This window comes from Pteropus vampyrus, unplaced genomic scaffold (assembly GCF_000151845.1).
Source record: "Pteropus vampyrus isolate Shadow unplaced genomic scaffold, Pvam_2.0 Scaffold51, whole genome shotgun sequence".
Classification (NCBI taxonomy): Eukaryota; Metazoa; Chordata; class Mammalia; order Chiroptera; family Pteropodidae; genus Pteropus; species Pteropus vampyrus.
Window position 1 is genome coordinate 5,250,724 of NW_011888832.1, and position 16,469 is coordinate 5,267,192.

Consider the following 16,469-nt stretch of genomic DNA (forward strand, 5'->3'; position numbering starts at 1 on the left):
GTACTGAGTACCTACCACTTCCATAGAAATCTAAGCTTTTAGCCACTGAGAATACAAAAAAAAAAAAAAAAAAAATGAATATAGTGAAAAAACAGGTTCTACAACACAGGGACGCTGCAGACACACAGAATCCTGATCGCGACAGGATGTCTGTAGACAGGGTGACAAAGTCGGGCTAACCAGGACTCCGAACTGGTTGGACATAGAATCCAAAGAATGTTTATTAACGTGCGACGGAGTCTGGGAAGGAAAGGACGCGTAGTTTCGGACTGGATCTGTCTTGTTCTAGTGTCAATCACTTGAGGGAAAAAACGGTGCCGTTTAAAACTTTGCATTTATACAAATAATACAAAATAATTGATGCAAAAATCGAGACTCGTGATTATCTTAAGGGGTAAAAACTACAGACATTTTCATCATTACAGAATTTAGGGAAACAAAAGATGTAAGTGGAAAATTTATTCACTTACAATTTACTTTCCTAGTCAAGTTATACAGTAGGTCATCTGAACGCTCACTATATTTCAGTACTTTGCATTTTTTGGTCAAGATCTTGTATCAAACTACTTGTTCATTTTAATTGTTAAATAAGAAACATATGGCACAAAATTTAAATTTAGTTTAATATGAACTTTAAATTATATAGTTTTCTCCCTATGTTCCTAAACAAACAAATCTGTTTTATGATCTATGGCCCTAACTCTTCGTAATTTAAATTTTATAATGTGACAGGATCATATATTCCTCTGTCACTTATCACAGGTCTTTACTAGATGTCTCGTCGCTTGTGCCTGTACTCTTACAAACTGCTTCCTGTTCCCAGAGAAAGGCATATTTATAATTCTTAAGCTAGGGAATGAGCAAAAACATCACTTTTTTTTTTAAGGGAAGTGAAACGGGGCCTAAACTTATTCCTTTAACCAAGATGTGTTAATAAAATACACTTCATCTCTTTCTAATACAGAACTAATAAATACCAGCTACTCCATGAATAAAAATTTTCCCTTGCTCCTTTTCTTTCAAGTAAAATTAAGCTTAATAAGCTGGGCCATGCCAACTGAACTAATAAGCCTGACTGCTGTTGGGGCACTGTTGGAATAAACTGCTTCAGAAGACAGGAATCCCAAATGCTTTTACACTGCATGATTTTGTCTAAATCTACTGTACTTGCTAAATTATAGTATGCTCTACCAAAATGGTTCAATCACTTCATACATTATGTGCTATATACCATGGCCAGATTTAAGAAATTAAATAAGTAAAGGCAGTACACAGACCAAAAGTTTAAAAAATGGTTAAAACTTCATCAAGAGAGCTAATTTTTGCCCATTTCTTACTAAATGAAAGCAGGACATAAATTAATTACTCTACAAAAAAAAAAAAAAACCAGTATATAGGACACCACGTAAAAGAAAAATAACTATACATCTTCTACTTACATTCTCAGAGGATTCACAATTTCTGTCCTCAGTAGCTCTTGAGTTTCACTATAATATTCTACATCATTCTTTTCTTTGGGTCTAAGTAACACGGTGTCCAGAACAGAACTAAAAGCAAACAAGCTGCAAAACGAAAAGAAATTTTCCTCATGCTATAAACGTGTTGTTATTTGAGAAACTCATACTAAAAAGAACACGAAGAGAAAAACCACCAAGTCCGGAGAACAAATAATGAACAAATTAGGATTTTCATTACCACGGGTTCCCAAGGGCCCTGTCACGGTTCGGCCACCCCGGCCTAGAGCTCCTCCAGGTTAAGGACAATACTCATGTCAAGGCGAGCTACGGACTGGCAGGCCTAAAGGATAACAGCATGCCTTCGCCACGCTGGGAAAAGTTCTCTGCAGAAGCTGGAAGAGGGCCTACCGACTGAGTCAGACCACAGGCAGGCAGCAGGGAGGAGCGTGGAAGCTGAACCCCAAGGCGAACACGCTCCGACATGTCACCTGCTCCAGATGCCACCCCCGTCTCCCCCACGCCCCACTGCAGAGATCTAAATTTCTTTAAACGCCGAAATCACTTGTGATTGGCTGACAGCGGTAACTTGCTGGTATGAGAAAAGCTCTGGCTGATAGATTTTTATCAGGAAATCTAAAGAATATTATGTCAATCTTTGCTTTATGTCAATAGATCTGAGTGGAAGCATCCTGCCAAAAAAATGGCCACCACGTTTACCCTTCTCCCTACCTTTAAATTTTTAACATCTCATTAACTTCCTGATTCTTATGACATGGCCGTCCAGAGCTGGACGGTGACACTCGATTTAACTGGCAGAGTACTTGGTTCGGTCTTTACAGTGTCAAAATTCTTGCCATGCCAAGTTGTTCCACTTTGGAATAAACTACACAGACGAGGGTAACTGGGCTTCGGCTGAAAACGAAGTCCTTTTATGACCGCTCCCGCCTAGCAAAGCAAACACACAGCAGCCCACGGCTTCTTGCAAGTCGCGACATTTGACACGCGCACGAAGACGCTGTGCTACTCTCGTGGGCCATGGGACCCGCGCACTCTCGCAGTGCCCGCTCCACCTGTAATGCCACCATCCACCTGCTCGCCATCATTCCCCGCATTACACTTCGTGTTAACTTTCCAGACACAGGCACACGAGACCACATTCGATAGCTTCCAAGGAGCATATACTGGAATGCAAATCTCCCTTTCTTTCCTGAGCCCCCTCCCACCCCGTCCCTGCCAGAAATAAATATTTCCCCTCGGCTCCTGCCGATCGGACTAACGATAACAAACATGACCGTGAGGGGAGGTGGCAGCATGCTCCTCCCGCGCTGATTTTAATCTTACCAGAATAAGGTCGAGTCCAAGTAACAAGAGTTGTAATGGCCCTGGATCCCTTTCTTCTTTCCAATCATTATCTCTAACCCCTCTTTTTCCATTTTTGGAGGAGTATTTTCTTCTACTACTTCACTTAAGTAGCCTCCAAAGGCTGAAAAGAAAAATAAATAAAAATAGCAATTCTTTTAAATAATCGCGATATGTATTTCCACATATTTCTTCACTTAAAAAGTTACATATTTTTGCATTTTGCTGCAAAATTCATTTCTCAACTTAAAGGTAAGTTAAAGGTGAGTTTTTGGTTAATTGTTAGTCAGCTTGGCTTGTAAAGAACAGCTTTGGCTACTGTTCATTTTCAACCTCACTTCCTTCCCAATTTAAAAACACTTTATAGTATGTTAAAAAAAAAAAGCATCTGCCAAGTAAAATATTTTATTGTTTGAAGATGTTTCATTTTCAAGTTGGAAAAGAAAACGAAAAATTCCACTATTTTAACTGTAATGAAAAGTGCTTTTCGTGAGGATGGTTTTCCTATCTACACCTGCTTGACCCGCAAGATGCTTCACTGCTATCACCCAAACTGGCAGGGGACAGTGTCAGGAAACCGCCACCTATCACAGCTGATGAGGGGAGCATCCTCCGTCAAGCAATCTAAAACCACCTCTTACAATAATGCCGAATGCCGACACCTTGATTAAATGTGCTGATTAATGTGTTTGCACAATACACGAACGGGAAGGACAGTGCCAGCAAGAAAGCCCCGTTTCGATCTCTATCCGCTGAAAATTAAGTGTCTGTAATTAACAGGAAGAGAGAAAAACATCCCACTATTTTTCACTATTTAAGTCTCAAGGACGTTTCCTGACACTTTTTTTAATGTTCCCTCTTAGGATAACTCTTAACTTTCTTATACACCAAGTAAGAACCCTTATGATGTAAAAGCTTGATGAACCAACTGGCAAGAAACAAATTTAAACACTGGCACTGCCACCGACTGCCAAATGGCATGAGATCGGAACTGGAGTCAGCCCGAGGAGCGCGGAGGGAAGGCGTGCGGATACCTAAGGAGTTGCAGCGCTCGATCTGGTTGGAGACGGGCTGCAGCGAGGCGAACCTCGAGTCGGGCCTGCAGCTCTTCAGTTTGACAAACAGCGCCTTCTTCAGGGCGCAGGTGAAATAGCGGGTGCCCCGGAAGGTCCCGTCCGTGCAGCCTGCACACTCGTCCTCCTGATGAAGAGATGCGCCCACATGCGTTACTCTGCTTCTCGCAAAGACGGCACACAACGAACGGAGGTTTGTGGTTCGGGTTTGCCCTTTCTCTGAATTCCCAGGTCACTGAGGACTCCGTCAGGGGGAGGGGGGTTGTCTAATCACTGTTTCGGGCCCAGCTGATGACTTAAGACATTAATGCCTTTATCTCGTTTGGAGCCCTAAGTGTACTTCCTTGGGAATACATGCTCACTCCTCCCTTGGTTAACTGACTTTCCTGCACCGTTTCCACAAGGATTAAAACTGGAAAACGGGAGGAAAAGGAGCTATTTATTTTTACAACCCAAAAAGAAGAGAGCATTCGCTAGCATGCAAACAAACAACAAAACTCAAGAAATGTATTTAAATAAAAGCTAAATGTACTCAAATTCTCTTCTCCTGATTATGAAATGTGAAACAATATGCCTTTCCTAATGTCCAAAGGGAAACTCTTTCCCTCTACCAAAGATACCTAAAGATTTCTAAAAACGGTGATTAATCTTAAAGCCAGCGATGAATGGGGGAGGGACACTGAGGACGAAAAACAAAAGCTGGTCACGGATTTGCTTTCCTTACTGTAGTCTACTTAATATAACGAGTCTAAACATATTAACTTAAAAATCTAGTTTTCATTCCTTGGACACAGATCAACTCCCACTTTGGAACAAGTGGATCAGAGACTCAATCGGTGGCAAAAGAAGTCAGGAAACACGGTAATCGAATTTTTCTCTAGTGATGGCTTTTATGACAAATAAAACATTTCACCAAAACGGGAAAAAAAAAAAATCCATGCGAAACCAGATATAGAAAAGAACCACAATTTGTAGGTCGAATTAAATTACCAGCTCCAGTCCAGCTAGGACCTCGTTGAGTCCTGGTGGCTGACCGATCCACCGGATCACCCCATAGAAAGGTGGGTTCTCCTTCACCTCGGCCAGCGAGCCCACTTCCAGACCGTGTGAGCTACCGGAAGTCAAGGCTAAGGGGGGGCTCTCCTGGACAGGGGCGCTGTTCAGCTCTCCCATCACAGACTGCACGGACAGCGAGAGCGGGCTGTGGCCGATACTCCCATTGGTACTGGGCACCTTCGTCAGGCTGAACGGTAAAGAGTGAAACCGGTTTTCGCTGGACGACGAGTTCATGGAAGGGGGCTGCAGTGGTGGCGAAGCTTGTCCGAAATCTGGAGACAGCTCCGTCAGTGATTTTGCAGGGTCCTCAGCAACTGTAAAAAAATCATTCTTAATTAGAGAGGTGTGCTCAAGAGCATTAAGCATGCCCTACATCTGTAAAAATTAATATACACATTGAGTCCACCTGCCTACCTGCCCCCCGGTAGGATTCTCGAAGCTTCGCAAACTCAGCATCTCCAAACAGTGCTCCTGCTTCTCCCCGCTACCTCTAAAGTTTCTGCCTCAGTAAATGACACCCGACTATTCAAACCAAAAAACAGCTATTCTCGATGGGTAGTATATAGGTTACATATTATCTGTAATACGATTGTTAGAAATCAGTACAAAAAGATAGCAAAAAAAAAAAATTAAGAGAGATGCTTCTAAATAACAAATGGGTCGAAAAAGAAAGAATTTTTTAAACAAAGAAGAAAATAAAAACAGAGAGAAGGAAATAATTAACACTGAGGAACGCGGCTGCAGTAATACTTATAAAGGAAATGTAAGACCTAACAGTTCATTTCAAAAAAAGGTAATATTAATGAACTCAGCATACAATTTAAGAAGAGAGAACAAAAATGGAGTCAAGAGGAAAGAATAAACACAAAAACAGAAATGAATGAAAGAGAAAACAAACGTACAACGAAGAGAACCAAAGCCAAAAGCTGTTTCGTTAAAACTGACAAACGCAGTTGCCCAGTGGGCAATACAGATAAACAGAGAGGGAATGAACTTCTTAATAAATAGTGCTGACTTAATCAGTTATCCATATTTTTTAAATTAAATTGGACTCCTACTGATATTCTACCAAAAAATCATTTCCAGGTGCCTTAAAGACAAATGAGAAAGGTAAAATTATAAATTTTTGGAAGACAACATAGAAGAATGTTCTTTATGACTTTAGGATAGAGAGAAATTTCTTAAACATAAGTAGACAAACCATAAAGGAAAGGAGTAACTATGGCCACATTAAAATTAAGAGCTACCGGTTCATTAAAAGACATCACGAGAGTGAAAATATGAATCAAAAACAAGGAGAAATTACCTTCAATCCTTATACCTGACAAAGGATTGTAATTTGTGAAAGGTCTATAAATCAGGAAGAAAAAAAAAAAATCTAGGAAAAAAAACGAACAAAAGACTTGAAAGGCAACTGACAAAAGAAGAAATCTAAATCACCAAGAAATCAATGAAAAGATTCTTGCGCTCACTGGTAAACAGATAAAAGAAAGTCAAAACCAATGTGGATATCGTTTCGAAAGTCATGGTCCTAGAACGTTAACTGCTGGTAAGGACGAGGAGCAAGCGACAGCCTTCCACAGGGCTGATGGCATGTAAATGGTGTGACCACCCTGGGAACCAGCTGGCATCCCTCAGGACAGGGAAGATGTAGAGATCCCATGACCCAGTCACTCGGCTCCTAGCCATACTCCCTAGACACGTGTGAGATCCCCACTCTCCTGAGGTGGCAATATTCACGGGGCTTCAATCACCACACATGTGAAGGCAACATACGAGTTTATTTCTCCAGCTCGCAGCTCACTGCTGAGCCCCGCATCTGCACATCCAACCGCCGACTTGACAAATGGCCTCTCGGAAGTGTACAGGGCCCTGGGGCTGAACGTGTTCAGAAGCGGCTTGTCACCCTCCTCCACGGTCATCTCAGTACGCGAGCCGGAAAACGAGGGGTCCTCAGTGCCCTCTTTCTCAGCTCTCACTGTCCATCGATTCGCCCCTCAGCAGCTCGCAGCCATCCACCTTGCATCTCTTCCCCAACCAGCGTAGCCCCGGTGATGACAATCCAGTCCTTAGCCCCCTGACAGCCCCCCGCAGCGTCCTGGCCTCCACTCTCCCCATCTCAGTCCACTGTCCGCCCTGCAGCCAGGACGATCTTTTCAAAAGGGAACCTGGTCGTGTCACCCCTTGCTGAAAATACTTCAGTGGCTTTCCGTTTCCTTGTAACGGGGTCACCAGGCACCACATGCCCCGGCCCTGTCTGCCTTTTTCATAAACTGTTATGTGTCTCTCTCTGTTCTGGCTCTTTTTAGTCCTTAGCAAACACCAGGCTCCACGTTCCCACAAGACGTTTACATGTGTTATTCCCTCCGCCTAAACAGTCCTCCTGTCCCCTTTACCCACCGCTCCGCTGGTTGGTCTAAGCTCACATCCCTCCCTCGGAGAAACACCCTTGGGCGCCCCTAGGGGAAAGCACCCTTTACTACACTGTCACTGCACCCTGTGCCTCCTCGCCCTCGTCACGACTGCGATTCGACATCTGTTCCGGTGACAGTTCGATCACCGTCTGCTGTGACAACTCGATCGTAAGCTCGGAAAGGGCAAGGACCACGTGCGTTTCCTCGCCTCGCCTCTGTAACCTCGGTGCCTAGATGAATGGCGCGCAGTAAGCAGGTAAAAAAGTATCTGCTGAACAGAAGAACAAAGGAAAGAACGAACTAGAAGAAAATGGTGTCCGGAACCACAGGAAGGTAGAGTTTTAAGAAAGGGAGAGTTTTAAAGAGATAAAGAGAGACCCAGACTGAAAAGTCTTTACATGTTTTAATCGGTTCTCGAGATCTTCCGACCTCAACAAATCAGTGAAGGGGAGAGAACAAGCTGATAAGACATTTTTGAACGTTTCCTTAACCTTAGCGGTGCAGTTCAAACTGTGTGCACTGTTTCAGCTTAGTAATATTAATAAAGAACGGTCTATTCTAATTCCGTCTCCCCAAACTACGTGTATTGGAGAAAAAGCCAGTTTTCTCTGATGAGTTAGAAGGAGAAGATCACTACAAAGACACGACAATGAGAGATTACCTTCGTCAATGTGCCATGCATTTTTTGATTTGGATTGCGGCTGTGAGTCAACAGAAGACCCATTTAAGGTATAAAATAATTCAGATCTGTTTCTATTTCCAGGGTCTGAGGTAGATCCTATGGAACAAGAAACATTCCTTTAAAAAATGAAGTCGGTGTGGTGGGAAAGTTGTTCTATAAGAGAAAGCAGCACGCGCATGGCGTTAACAACCATCTACATGACCAACGGACGCACGCAAGCATGCTCTGTCTTCCTCGTGTCTTTCACTTTAAAAAATCTGGTGACAGCTTTGGCAATGTCAGAAAGACTCTTCCACTTAAGAGTCAATATAGGAAGGGAACGGGAGCGAGTTAAAAGAAAAGCCTGCTCTATTTAAAAAAAAAAAAAAAAAAACTGCTTTAAAAAATCATTTCATATACCACGGCTAACTTCCCAACATCAAAACCACCATACCTCAATTTCATTCGATGAACCTGCTGGTTCACAAATTTAATCTATTATTTTAAAACCGTTGTTTTCAGAAAGAGGTAATCTTCAAATGTTGTATGCAAATCAATAAACAAATTAAGTTTTAAAAAATTAAGGTTTAAGCATTTGAGATTGTTGATCAAATTCCTTGATGATGATCAACATCAAGGAATTTGATGTTCTCCATGTCTCTGAGAGCGTAAAGCAGTATTTCTCATATATTAGATGTATTAAATGTAAGAATGAATTAGTGTCACTACGTCACAGACATTTTATGACATTACCCTATCGATGAGACCACTGGGGTCTCCGGAACCCATACAAAATCTCCTTTTTCTTTCAGTTTAAAGCAGATAGCTCTATACTTTATACCTATAACTAAGATCTACTACAATATAACAAACCTCTTAAGAAAATCTTTAGGTTATTTTTATTTAAATGAAAGTAGAACATAAAAATTACAATTAGCTATACAATTTATTTAGTTCTAAGTCTCCCAGGGTCTAATATCACATAAAATGTTTCTTAAAGTACAATTCCCTTTTAGATGAGCCAAAATAGTTTTGTTAACTAGATGATTGTAAAAAATATATTCTCCTCCGAACCCATATCTGAGTTAACAAAAATTCTTTTTAAATGAGCTGTTTAGCTTGTATAACTACCACCCTATAAATTTATGAAACATGCAGAAGCTAAAGAAAAAAGAGCTAAGAACTCCATATCTATTTTGGGGGAAATTTCTGGAAGAGAGACAAAAATTTTTACTTAGTGGTTTAGAATTTAATTTGTGCCACATCTAGTTAACGAAATCCACAATTAATCTCTAATACAATTTATCCTATATGACATTATCCATATATGATTATTTTATACAATTGCAACTCTGAACAATATACAAATGTTACGAGCAGGAAGTTCCAAAAACCAGCTGATATGGACCAGCAAAGACACAGGTCCTCACCAGAAACTTCATCAACTAGAAAAAGCTGGGAACTCTTGGCTTAATCCACACCACCTATAAAAAAATTTTAGCAAACTTCTAAAAACGTTTGAAAGAATTAAGTCTATACATACATTAAGTCGTAATGCCTTTTAACATTTTTCAATGCTGTGGCAAATCGGCTATCACGTTATAAGTAAGAACTGTGTTTTAATGAATCCATACCTGTAACCTTTGGTTTATTATGACCGGATGAACCTTTGTCTACAACACCTCTCGACATAAAGGCAAGTTTGGGAGGCCTCCTTTCCTGTGTCACGCTATCTGAAACAGTAAACATGTTCTTTAAAGATAAAAGCAAATTCTTATAGAAGAAAAACATTTGAGCGAATAATGATGATATCAGTAACAACGAAAATCTCTTTCCAGCAAAAAAGCATTTTCACAATAATTTTACAAATTCTTAAAGGCCATCGAAAATATCAGAAACAACGCTATCTTTCAAAATGTGATTTCTACAAGATAATACACCCCAAACACAATTCGGCTAAAAGCATTAACTTCTTGAAAATCTAATCACTTTCCATTTTATTTGATGTGTTAAAACATTACCAAGAAAACCTTACTCATCTTTTCGCAGGATTTCCCAAATTGGTATCCCCAAAACACTCCTGTATGTTCTGCAGTGTCACACTCAGATATTTCTAGAAGATGCTGAGATAAACAAAGATAAGCAGACATGTTTGCAGCATTACACAGGGACCTTAACTGGCTAATGAACGGTGTGACTCGCCTAGTGGGAAGTGCTACGGGAACTCATCTGATGACATTTTTTTGTATTGGTCTACTTAGCATCTGAGATTAATATCATTCATGGAACAGTTTAGAAAAAGTCTAGTTAAGAATATGTATCGGCTTTTAAAAACATAGTAATGTTAACACAAACGTGGATACGAATACACATAAACAGGAAAGACAGAGAACTATACACTGATTAATGATGCAGAGAACTGTAGACAAGTATCAGTAATATTTCTGAAGAAAACACTGGAAACTTCTTTTTGGAATCAGGTGTAGTAAGTTTGGCAAACTCGTTGATACGAAGACCACTCGAAACCTTAAAGGCTAGTGATTTTCATGAGATATTCACAAATACTGATCAGGCAAACTGCAGAAAAGTCGGCCTGGCAAGTTTTCCCCTGGGAAGTTCAACGACGCATCTGTGGAGTCCAACGTGACATTTAGGAGCCGTGCCTGACAGAGCTGTTTGTCAGTAAACACGGTATCACCCACAGTGACTTTTTGAGACTAGAAAGAAAAAAATAGATAATTTTTAACACAAAATTGTCTGAAATATAAGGAAAGTATTTATTCTGATCAGTAGTTCTGCTTTATAGAGATTTTTGCTGTGTATAGTATGTTTGGTCTCGGGTTTTATAATACCTCATTCTACCCAAGTAACGTGTGTTTTCTTCAGTAGATTTCTCTGTGGATAACAAACTCTCATCTGGCTTTGAATTACGCCCTTGTGGCTGATGATGTGAAGCGGTACATCAGACAATTCTGCATTAAAAATCATTGAAGAAATGCAGGAAGGTCCCACCCGATATCATCAGAGTTGCATACTGAGACCTAGCACTTCCAGAGAACCTTCTTTGAGCTCTAACGTCCCATGGGACCAGGAGTCCAGCCTGCACAGACAGCACTCGGGATGAGGCAGACTGACGATCGACCTCCGTGCAAGGCCATGAACATCATCCATCGAAATGTAAAACCACATCCTCACTGACCCAGCGACTCTGCTTCCGGGAAGCCAGCTTATTTTTAAAAGATATTATGAATCTGAACAAAATATATCTCATTTAAATATTGATGGCACAAAGGAAAAATTTACAGATGACTCGATATTGAAAATACATGAAAGGACAGAATTAATACCCAAAATGATCTGACCATGTTGGAAAACTGTCTAGCTCTAACGACATAAAGGCTAACAGGGACAAACGTAAAGACCTGCCGTACGTCCCCGAAATCAACCACACAAGTATAGAGTCAGAAATAAGTACGTGTGGACAACGGTGGGGATTTAGGTCAAGCGTATGCTCAGTATTCATTAGTTCATTTGCTCAGTCAGAATATACTTCCTACCCAACGCGAGGAAGGCCTACAGATCTCCGGAAATGTAATTCTGACTGTGACAAGGCTGTCCCCCAAATTTCTGTCACCGTAGCAACCATTAGCCCACACTACAGAGCCCTGTTCTCTAGATGTCCAAGTACGAAGGCATCTCCCAGGATACTGAAAACCATGCCACAGGAAAAAATGTCTAAAATGACTAAAATGACCCGAACGGTTTAGGCTGGAGAACAGAAGACAGAGGTGTCAAAGATACTCATCCCCGAATACCTCTGGGTTGCTGTGAGGAAGAGGGGCTGGGTTAGTCCTATCTCCATCCCCAGTTCGGAACTAGAATCAATGAGGGAAGCTGTGGGAAAGCAGATAAAAGCACGCGTCAGACAAGGAGTGACTTTCACAGTTGGATCTACCTGAAATGAAACACGCGCTTTCTTTCAGGAGAGCGGGGCTCTTCCACCGAATGAACACACCGCGCTCTAAGAAGACACGGATGAGATACGAAGTCATCTTTCAGCTAGACCGGCGCACCCCCAAAGGAATACATACATATGTCATTCACTACGGCACTGTTTATAACAGCAAAAGGAAGAAGCTTAGAGGACTGGTTAAAAATGTATGGTACGTTCATAAAAGATTAAGTATGCAAGTTATGTACTAATATGAAACGGTCCCTAAGACCTATGGTTTTAAAAGAAAAAGGTATGACTTTCACTTTTAGGAAGGTGGGTAGACATACTTGGTCCTATTCCTCCTGAAAAGTACAACTAAAAACTCTGGATGTCACACGTAACACGAAAGTAAAAGACTCTGAAAGGTGGCAAGGAGACAGCAGAACGTCTAGGCACCTCTGGGCCTGAGGAATGACTTGCTGGACACTTCTTTGGGGTTTCTTCTTGCCTCCTATGTCCCAGACTTAGAGCTGAAGAAGCCAGCAACCTGGCAATGCCAGTGGCCACAGTCAGAAGAGAATCCCACAAAAGTCAGCTGTCCCTGTGTCAGGAATCCAAGTCAAAGGCCAAATATTAGCAAGAATCAAGGACAGAGACATACAGATGTATAGATCACACAGAGAGAGAAAGACACCTATACTACTACATACCGTAAAATGGAACACTTCTCAGCAATAAAGAGACACATAAATGAGTCAAAAACTAACGAAAAGTCAGACAAAAAAAGAGTTCATCCTGAATGACTCCATGCATATAAAATTCTAGAAAATGGGAAAAAATGTATAATGACACACGAAGATCAGTGGCTGCCCGGATCTGGGGGTATAGGCGGAAATGGTAGGGGGCGACTGCAGAGGCGGTGCTCGGAGGTGACAACCGCGGTGACAGACGCATGGGTGCGCGCACGTGTTAAAACATATCTCATTATATCACGTGTCACTTATATAGTGACATTATATCGTATGTCACTTATATAGTGACTTATATAGTGTATCGTATGTCACTTATATAGTGCTGACAGCACTAAAATTATTATCATTTTAAAAAGATGCAAAGAAGTGTATAAAATGTACAAACGTTAAATAACACAAAGAAAACAAGAAAGATACAAAAGAAGTAGGTAGTTGGGGGTTCTCGCATGGCCTTTTAAGATTCTGTGCAAATGTGAATGCGCCGCTTAATCTAAAAAATAAAACTAGCGTTACATTCCCAACCCCCAAAACTAAAAAAGACATGGGCTGGACTAGAAAAGGCAGAAACGGTGGAACTAAATAATGTGCTTCATCAGAACAGCTTGAAGAACCTAAATATAATGTCAAATGAGATATGTTAGAGTTTTTAAACATTTGAAACAGAAATGAAGAGAAAAATTTTATAACAGGTTGAAAACTGCATCTTTTAGCCAAAGGTATTCTTCAGAAACCCACTGTAACAAGCAGTTGACTGTGATGAATTCTTTCCTAGACTCGCCAGCTGTTCGACTGCTCCAAAAAATGTTTTAAACGCTGGAAATATTAATTTTGTCCTACAAACGAAGGTAATTGGGCAAAAAAAAAGAAATTAAGGAACTAAAAGGACAGCATGACTCTTTTTTCCTCTCAAGAAAAGGGTGTTGATGATGAGATGAAATACAGACGAAGACCCATTCAAACGAACTCAATTAAGTTCATTGAGACAACTTTATGTCTTCAAATCTATTTGCAAACTTTATTTTGTTGGCCAAAAAAGTATAATTTGTATATTATGTTATAAAAGCTGGTATTATTCTTAATTATCTTCTATTCAAGGTTTATGAAAATCAAACATTAAAAGAAAGACAAGGCATTCTTTTCCTTTCTTGTCACTGCTGAGAGCCAGTAATGATGACAATTTTAGCCACTGATCTAGAAGATCAAAGTGTGCCTGACAAGTGATACCCAAGAGGTTCCTGTAACTCATTTTTATTATTTTAATTCTATATCGCTATTTAAATAAAATATAATTGGGTTTTTGAAGGTAAATACTACTAAAAGATATTCCTTGTCAGGTTATATATAATTCCATTATGGAAAAAAACAAAAATGGTAGCTTTTTCTTCCTTTTCTTTTTTTTTTTAAGTACTACTGTAGAACCCAAGATCATTTACATTTCAAACCAAATTGAGATGTGGAAAAAATATACAGAAAAAAATACAGCTCTAGAGGTTAAAAAAAAAAAAAAAAAGCATTTCAAATCGTTATTCTGCTGCAGACTGAGAAAAATACAATCAATTATACATAAGCCAACTTCGTACTTCAGGTATCTCTTTCTTTCTTAAATTATAATACTAAACTAATGATTTCTCTAGTCTCCCAACTTACTCAATATAATGAATTATATTCAGCTGTAAAATGCAAAATTCAAAGACACTCACTCAATGAAGGTAGGCAAAAAGGTTACACTAATAAGGTTTTGAGCTTCAAAATTATCTTCGAGGAATTCAAAAAAAAAAAAAAAGGAAATGAAAAGGGAAACCCGAAATGTATTCATTTAATAAGACAAGTAAATTACATTTATCCATGTGATTTTGGAGAAACAGTATCAGCACAGAATTGGTTACCCCTGTAAGAATACATAAATAATGAAAGAAATTTTATTTTACAAAGGATTCCTCTTAGCCATCCAGCACGTTAACATTATAAAATTAACATAATTTACAGAATCTGCTTGAGGCACTTTCTCAGCCTCAGGGACAATGACATTCTGGACCAGACCCTTTATGTTGGCAGGAAAGGGTCTGCACTGCGTGCTATAGGGTCTCTATCCACTTGATTCAAGTAGTACCTCCAACCCAGATGTGACTATCAAACATGTCTCTAGCCACTACCAAATGATCCCAGGGGACAAAAACCACTCCAGGTTGAAAATTGCTGGTTTAGAACTAAAATAACCTTCCATAAAGGTTTTGTACTAATGCTATTAAAACGAAAGAGAAGCACTCTGAATTTCATTAGTTACAGCGTGGAACGACATATCTCAAACGATCGAATACTATAAAAACAAAATCTAATAAAAACTACCATACCTACCCAGAGAAATCCTTTTTTCTTAAATAAATGATATCCACATTCTAAAATATATATTTAAAAATATAACTGTTATTATGGACTAAGCTCATACCAGACTATTTCTCCCGAAATAACAGATTTAAACTTTGACAAAATACAAAAAAACAACTAGCCTCGGGCCCTGGGGAGTGAAAAAAAGCAGGAAAACTTATAGAGACTCAAAATTTGAAAGAAGGAAACAACACAAGGACATAATCCAAACTTGCTCGACATACCAAAAAAAGTGACCCATTCTCAAAAGAAATAAACACAGTGGATACTAATTCAGAGATGATTCTGATGTTGGAATTGGCAGGGGAGAATTTTAAAGAGGCCATTCTAACCATGCTTAATGAGGTAAAAAAAAAACACTCACAGTGAAGAAGATAGCAATGTCTCACCAGGGAAATAAAACTATTTAAAAAACAACAACAACGACAAAAGAACTAAGTGGAAAGTCTTAAAAAAAAAACTTTGAAAATCTTAAAAAGACAATGTCTGAAAAAAATAATAATTCGTTGGATAAGCTAAACAACACAGTGGAGATAAAAGGGGGAAATCAGTAAAAGTGAAGACAGAACTACAGGAATTATGTAAAGAACAGAGATATAAAAGACCGAAAAAATTAACAGAGCCTCAAGGACTTAAGGAACAGTATTAAAAAACTCTGACATGTATCTAACTGAAGTCACAAAGAAGGAAGGCTAAACGGGACAGGAAAAAACACTTGAAGAAATAACATTTCAAATGTTTCCTACTTAGTTGGAAGATAAAATTTACAAATCCAAAAAGTTTAGCAAACTCCGAACAGGAAAAATAGGAAGAACACCATGCTGAGAACATCGCAATCTCAAAATCATATTGCCGGAGGGCAGAAAAAAACAGGACAAACAGAAAACACATGAGATGGTAGAAAGAAATCCAATTATCAGTAAATACTAATCAGTTAAAATCTCAGACAAAAATTGTCAAAGTAGATTAAGAAAGACTGCCAACTACATGCTGTTGTAAGAAACATACCTAAAACATAAATCTTGAAAAAGAGAAATATCTGGAAAAAATTAACCAAAAGAAAACCTATTTATATCATACAAAACAGAATGTATGGCAAAAAGAATTACTAGTGACAGAGATGGTTACTCCACACTGATAAATGGTTCGAATCATCTGGAAGATAAAACGATTTGAAACTCTAGGCATCTAACAATTCTCAACTGGTATGTAGCAAATAATTGTTTCGAAATTAAACACTTAAAGAATTAAAAAGAAATTCACAAATCCATTATCACATTGGGAAGTTTTAACACACCTTGTTCAGTAACTGATAGATCTAGCGATTAAAAACTCAGTAACGATACATAAAATTTCGATAGCATAACAAATTAGCTTG

General features: G+C 39.3%; 1 protein-coding gene across 1 annotated transcript in view; it reads right to left on the minus strand.

Moving 5' to 3' along the window:
• CYLD (CYLD lysine 63 deubiquitinase) overlaps window positions 1-16,469 on the minus strand; it is a 36,469-nt gene that overhangs the window by 11,057 nt on the left and 8,943 nt on the right. Inside the window, exons 4-9 of the mRNA XM_023530669.1 lie at window positions 9,655-9,753; window positions 8,021-8,137; window positions 4,880-5,259; window positions 3,851-4,016; window positions 2,799-2,940; window positions 1,439-1,562 (exon numbers count right to left, since the gene is read on the minus strand). Of these exons, the coding sequence (XP_023386437.1) occupies window positions 1,439-1,562; window positions 2,799-2,940; window positions 3,851-4,016; window positions 4,880-5,259; window positions 8,021-8,137; window positions 9,655-9,753 (1,028 nt within the window). The remainder of the gene's footprint in view (window positions 1-1,438; window positions 1,563-2,798; window positions 2,941-3,850; window positions 4,017-4,879; window positions 5,260-8,020; window positions 8,138-9,654; window positions 9,754-16,469) is intronic.